Source organism: Malus sylvestris, chromosome 3, assembly GCF_916048215.2.
Source record: "Malus sylvestris chromosome 3, drMalSylv7.2, whole genome shotgun sequence".
Taxonomy (NCBI): Eukaryota; Viridiplantae; Streptophyta; class Magnoliopsida; order Rosales; family Rosaceae; genus Malus; species Malus sylvestris.
In genome coordinates this window covers 26601633-26608407 of record NC_062262.1, presented here as the reverse complement: position 1 = coordinate 26608407, position 6775 = coordinate 26601633, and the positions used below count along the sequence as shown (strand labels likewise).

Sequence of the window (6775 nt, the reverse complement as noted above, 5' to 3'; positions counted from 1 at the left end):
TTGTTGTTGACCTAGACACAATTAAGGAAACCCTTTGAAGCTCTTCTAATTTTGAACGTTGAGAAGTATCACTAGTCAAAGAGTTAATCGGTATACCCAAAAAAGTTTCAAAAAATGGTAAAAAAGTTGGACAATCAAATTCAATTGCGTTATATATCATGTTGATTGACCAAAAAAATGGTCAGCATGTTGGACTTTGTTGCATATCTACTTGGTCCTGGTAATGGAAATTGTAAACCAGTTGAAAATACAAGTTCCACAATTTAACGAATCTAATTCTTTGTCTCATATTTGCTCACTTCGGTATAGTACCACCATATAATTGCACATGGCCAGTTGGTCTAGCGGCATCCGGTTTTTACCTAATTAAAGGTCTCAATTTTGACTCACACGGATGCAAAGAAAAGTGAGTCTACAAAATTATGACTCGTTGTGGATTGTTATGTGGATCAACAATTGATTGAAAAAGTATATCTGTAATATCGTATCGTTTGTTAAAAGGAAAAGAAAAAAGAAAAGAAAACTAAATACTACCAAGTAGCTATCCTTTTCCATAGTACGTAAATTGTACGACCAGACAAAGGATATAAACTTGACCAACTTCCCTAACAGAAGCTCTGAATTCCTTCGGTTGGAAACAGAGGAACAACAGAATATTCAGAAATCCCAGGTTTACTTGTCCCCTTTGTTCAGTTGTTTAGCTTTCAACCATGTCCTGGACTATTGTAAATATCGTATCATTTGTTAAAAGGAAAAGAAAAAAGAAAAGAAAACCAAATAGTAGCTATCCTTTTCCATACTACGTAAATTGCAAGACCAGACAAGGGATAATATAAACTTGACCAACTTCCATAACGAATGCTCTGAATTCCTTCAGTTGGAAACAGAGGAACAACAGAATATTCTGAAATCCCAGGCTTACTTGTCCCCTTGTTTAGTTGTTTAGCTTTCAACCATGTCCTGGATTATTGGTCGTGCCGGCTTGGTCTGGATTTTTACCTTGTCTTTTCCAAGCCGGAATTTTCTCTGGCCTCCAGAGTATTGAGATACTTCCAAGTTTTTTAACTGTTAAATCTTTGTTTCACAATGACTAAGATCTAACAGTTAAAGAACCCGAGAGTATCTCATACAGAACACCACAAAACAAATTATCATTCTTAAATAAACTATAAAATGCGTAAAAACAAATCTTCCACAGCTCCTAATTTAAGAAAACAACCCTTCTATGTACTTATTATCCAACATCCTTCGTTTAAAAACACAATCTTTCCACACACTGGTCTGATTACCACATCATGCAATGGTGTCCATCACCATAGCATGTACACAGTATCCATACGAGGTGGCAACCATAAAAGCAAACACTTCATGCCTCGGAAGGTTTTCTTGAACGATCGGATTCTTCACCTCCGAGCGCAGTTTGGCTTGGTTCATCCGACTTCACTCTCGAAGCTGTGGTTGACTCACTTTCCCTCATGCTTTCCTGCAAAACCTTGTTGATTTTCCAGCCAAAAGAAGAAGAAGAATAAAAAATAAAAAAATAAAAAAAAAACTTGTTGAGATGTTTAGAATCAATGTACATGTTCGGATAATAAGTTAACTACTATTGCATAAGGATATGTGTAATAGACGAGTCCCTTTACCTGCAACAGCTCAGACATTTTTCCATTTCTGTTGTCCTCCGGGGGATTTGAATGTGGCACAGAGTGGTCTTTAGGCTGTATGGCTTGCAGAGGTTCAATTACTAGAGGCTGATTCATATCGTCCTCCAGCTCACTGCCAGTTGACTTGCTACCCTCAATGTCTATCTCAGTTGAATGTAAGGGGGCATGTGCGGGGGCTTGTGAGGGTGTATCAATCCTCTTAACTACCTCGGTAACCAGTTTTTCAAAAGGTATATTTGGGAGTCTCGTTGATTTGGCTTCTGCCTTCAGCATCTCTGTCGATGGTTGATTACAAGTACCATTCTCATTTTGTCCACCTTCGAAGACCAACGATTGATTTCCAACTGTCGGAATCTGGTTGGTAGATATCGACCCATTTGATGGAGGAACCGAAGGAACCTGCTTAACTATTGAAGTTGTCAGATCTGAAGATTGGTTTGCAACTTCATTGGTGAGTGGCACCCGGTTGGTGCGTATGGACCCATTAGTCGGAGGAGCACCTGGAGCAACAGAATTTGGTAAACCAGTGAGTGGTACCCCTTCAGATAAATTTCGAGGTTGCAGTATAACAGGCAACAAGTTGCCTCTGGACAGTAGTGGGTTAGCAGTTTGGGGTGCCACTGGAACCATATGTTTGCGTTTTGATGTTACATGATTAACAGATCGAATGGCGTCTCTAGAACGAGGGCTCGAACCATGGAAATGAGAGATCTCAGCTGGATTTGGAATCACATTTCGCCTTATCATTTGAACATCTGGGGCCACATCATTCTCCGCTGAAACAGGAACGTAACGTCCAGGCTTGAAGATGACACCCCTCAAAGTGGTGGGAGAGTTGCCAACCCTAACACTAAGTAGATATCCTCCATCAAATGTTGCATCAATGACACCAGAAACTACTGTTCCGACCATGACATCAGCTGCACCATTAGTGGGAGCTCGACGATGGGGCTGGTATCCATTCCTCCCTAAAAACCCAGGAGGAGCAGAAGGAACACCATTACCAGCATTTTCCCCCATATTCAGATTTGGAGTGTTTGTCACATGAGCATTCTCTTCCAGATCTAGTTTGGGATATTTCCGTGGACGGCCACGTTTTCGCTTCATGGGGATACTTGACGAGCCATCAGGGGTGTTCCCTTGATCCGATTGGCTCATCTTCAGGCACTTTTAACAAACTCTCGTCCTCTTCCCCGAAATTTTCCCACCCTACAGCAAGAGGAAGGCTTTAAAGTGAGTTTAAATGAGAAAATTGATATGGAACATGATATTTGAATTTACATGTCAATGATATATTGGATTCAAACTGAAATCATGTTCATATTCACCAATACTTCCAGACTCCTCAAAATTATTAAGCTGGATACTTAACTTTAGGAAGTAAACTAACCTCCACAAGCTACAAGCCAGCTACTAATAGCTTAAAATTTCACCATATCAAATAAAATTAACGAAAACAAAAACGTTAACCACAACTATAATTAGTCTTGAGCTATAGAAGCTAAAACTTAACCACAATCTGTAAATTCACATAATTTCATAATCGTGATTCTGAAGATATAGTAAACTTCCAAACCAGAAAGGAAACAAATGTTTACAAAAGATACTGGATAATAAATGAAAAATCCATGTGGTATGTACTTGTGCATTACTTGCAAGTAACACTAAGCCCAATAAGAAATTCTAACTGAAATGGAAAACTGAAGAGCAAGGGAACTTTTATAAGGAAACCATGGATAATGAGTTGATTTTCATGGGTTGATTTCTTCCTTTGACTACACAATTATCAGAGACGCGCTCTACCACGGGGCTAAAAGCTTTCTGTGGGACTCCCGCTGGGTCCATTCTTCAACCTAGAGAAACCCCACCCTTTTCTCTCCTTTTTCACGAATGCATGTTTGACTTATTTTCCTGGTTAAGTTTTGGGGGTTTTCGGACAAGCAGAGGTAGGACACCAAACACAAACGTGTGTTTTACTCAGCACTTAGTTTTCAGTCTGCCTTTGGTTTTGTCTATCTTTATACTTCTCCACCAAATGGTGAATAAGAAGTAATCTGAAACTCTAGGAAACCAACTCTGAGACCACTTCTTAGGACGTACAACTGCAAACTGAGATTCAAAAGAATCATCACTTTGAAATTCATACCAGAATAATTACACGAACGAGAAAGAAAATGTTACGAGCAAGTGCTTTGGACTAGACTCTACATTCACCAGTATAAGAGACAGTTGAGGTTTAATCGTATAACTCAACATTCCGTCATAAACAACTTCTATAGTTCTCAAAATTCCCATAGCTTGGTTTAAATTCAAATGTCCCTCATAAGTTATGTGTGTAATGCCCTTGTACAGAACAGGGTAGCCGCAGCTAACCTCCCGTGCACCAAGTCAAGCAACAAACGAAACCATTTACCAATTACGATTTTTGGACAAACCCGCTTCCTAATTACTGAAATCGACTGTTTTAGAATCAACAAACAACTACAATGAACAAGCATGATCGCAAAATGTCATCAGAAAGACAACAAATTAAATAGGCCAACGCAAATATAAGCCACACAACAGATGCTAGTGAACCAAACTGCATAATTATATCGACATTGATTGATACAAGTCACTCAACTCAAAACTGGGACACAAAAAATAGGCACACCAGAAGCAACAAACAAATTAAAATCCAGGCAACACAAGCTTTTCCATCCTTATTTTTCACCTTCAAATTTCAAGCTTCCAGCATACAAGCACAAAAGCTGAATACAGCGGGCCATAGAATTGTAATATGGAATATGTAATTTCAAAATAATATTGAAATTTAACCCCAAAATTTCATAAAGATTATATTTTATTTTTTATTTAACAAAAAGCTAATATTTAACTTATTCATAAATGGAGTCAATAAAAGCAAATAACTCCACTCACCTAAACAACCACACTTCCGTATTTATTCATTTTCTCTGTTTTTTTTTTTTTTTTTTTTTTGGTTGAATTCCTACACAACAGCAACTCAGAAGATAGATAAACCAAATTAAAAGTTTTAATTTTTATTGATACCCAATAAAACATAGAGATTAAAAATTAATTTGCAATTAAACCCAAGGAAAAGTTTTGAGCTTTGATTAGACTTAAGTAAACCCAAGTAAAACAAAAAAAAAAATCAAAGCTGAGCTAGGGACTGAGAGAGATTGGGGAAGAAAGTGGCAGTACCTTCTCCAAGTGTTGCAACGACGTCGTCGAACAGAGAACAAAAGCTTCACTGGTCGTTGATATCTGGGAATCTTGAGGTTTTGGGTTTTGGGCCAGGCGGAAGGGACGAGGTGGGGACCGGGTAAAAAATATGCTACCAGAGAAACAGAAGTATGAGTTCGGAGAAAATGTCACTTTCGATGCTGAAGTTAATATAATTAATTAATTAATGTGTGATTTGGCCATATGTTACATTGTAAGATGTAAACGGTGCGGTGACACATAAGATAAAAGTGGGTTGTTGCTTGTTCTTATCCCTCACTAATTCTCACATTTTCTTATAAAAGTTTTGAATTTGAATTTGAATTTGAATTTGAATTTGATCAACTTAAATGACTTATCTTAGAACTAAACAAAGTCTCACGATTGACTCGCCTATTGTAAAGTTTGGAAAGACCCATATGGCCGCTCATGCACAAAACATCTAAATTACGATGAGTGTGACGTTCACCTTCTACGTGTTGTTAAAGCATTAATAAAAGTATATATAGTCGTACGCCAAGTTCAAAAAGACCAAAAAAGACATTTACCAAAAGAATGACGCACATGTCAACATTCCAAAGATGGACGAGAAAGTTAAATGTTATACTTTAAATGGTCAAACGTCAACCACTCAAAAATTATCATGTTCGCACGAGCTATTTTTCTTAGGTAGATGATCAGAAAAATGTACTTTAGCATCCAACTTAACTTATAGTTGCTACTTAAAAGGAGTTTTGTTTGCCTCTTTGAGTTAAATTCAAATTTAGGAATCAAAGTGTGGCTGACATATTGTGCATCATGAAGACTCATGTTCAAGTTGGGAGGTTTGTAATTAAAGAGTTGTAGAAAACTTATGTCTTCATACCCCACATGTTAAGAGTTTGAACTTTCTTATACCCCAAAGTTTAGCCCTAGCCCAAATGCTTGTGCATGCTCGGATCACTTTTACATTTCAATACTAATTTTATACAATCAATGTTGGGGCAGATGAGTCGAACCTAAGATCTTAGGCGTCGAGTTATTACTCTTAATCAATTGAACTACAGTTCCTCGCCATTTCAAAACTAATTTAGTTACAATTAATAGGGGATTGTAATTTAAAGAATGGATGATTACTTAGAATTTGTACTTCTTAGTACCACAAGCTCCACAACTATTACTGACCGTTCGTGAATTCTTCTAACACAAGAGGCCTCTGTGACTTTGGAAGGTTTTGGACATACAAGTCATGCACCATTTTAATGTGCGTCAATCTTGTCAGCTGTCCGACCATCGGTTCTTATTGGAGGAAGAAACTTTACGCTTAGAGATGCTGGCGGAACATGTAAACTACCCTTCCTCCATGCTCGATGGGTACCTGTCAGGACCATGGGAACTGTCTGCAATGCCAGAAGAACAAAGCCCTGCAAAGAAACGTTATACAATTTGTTTCATATGCTTGAATGCAGAAGACAAGTAAAGACATTGAAGTTCTGTACAAAAGTAGATGCCCAACGACGAACAAGATTATTCAAGAAGTACACAAGAGTGATTGCAGAACACAATCCATTAGAGGTTACCCATGCTTCCTCAATTTGAAAGAAAATGCGTTGCACCAAATGCATGAGATATCGATCAGGATAACTATCAAGTAGGCTGGCCAGTTACAGTAGAAGAAGTCTACTGTCACTCCACTCTATGATCTATATTCCAAATGTCCCGAAAATAACATATGTTAACAAGTAATCAAAATTACCTTTTTAAAGGGGAGCAGTCGTCCATCTCTTGATCTGTTGCCCTCAAGAAATCAAAGAAAGTTTGTTTCTCACAGCTGCTCGAGCTACCCCGAGCAAGACAAAGGTAAAAAAACGAAGGATAGATATCAAAACAATCCTATGTAGAATGAG

The 6775-nt window shown here is 37.9% G+C and overlaps 1 protein-coding gene across 2 annotated transcripts; it reads right to left on the bottom strand.

Moving 5' to 3' along the window:
* Positions 1-1205: 1205 nt before the first annotated feature.
* LOC126614342 (uncharacterized) lies at positions 1206-5064 on the bottom strand. 2 transcript variants are annotated; one of them, XM_050281952.1, is made up of 3 exons: positions 4869-5064; positions 1644-2873; positions 1206-1483 (listed from the first exon to the last, which is right to left on the bottom strand). In XM_050281952.1, exons 2-3 carry the CDS (start codon positions 2820-2822, stop codon positions 1367-1369), a joined length of 1296 nt encoding a protein of 431 aa, XP_050137909.1. In that variant the 5' UTR covers positions 2823-2873; positions 4869-5064; the 3' UTR covers positions 1206-1366. The 2 variants fall into 2 exon arrangements, with proteins under 2 accessions (XP_050137909.1, XP_050137908.1); XM_050281951.1 differs by having other exon boundaries at positions 1206-1492; positions 4869-5060.
* Between the last annotated feature and the right edge of the window lie 1711 nt (positions 5065-6775).

Bases quoted from the DNA above. Each gene is read 5' to 3' on its own strand.
- LOC126614342 (XM_050281951.1), bottom strand. From the start codon at position 2,822: ATGAGCCAATCGGATCAAGGGAACACCCCTGATGGCTCGTCAAGTATC. The intron at 1,493-1,643 runs GTAAAGGGACTC...AAAATCAACAAG, and splicing joins AAATGTCTGAGCTGTTGCAG to GTTTTGCAGGAAAGCATGAG.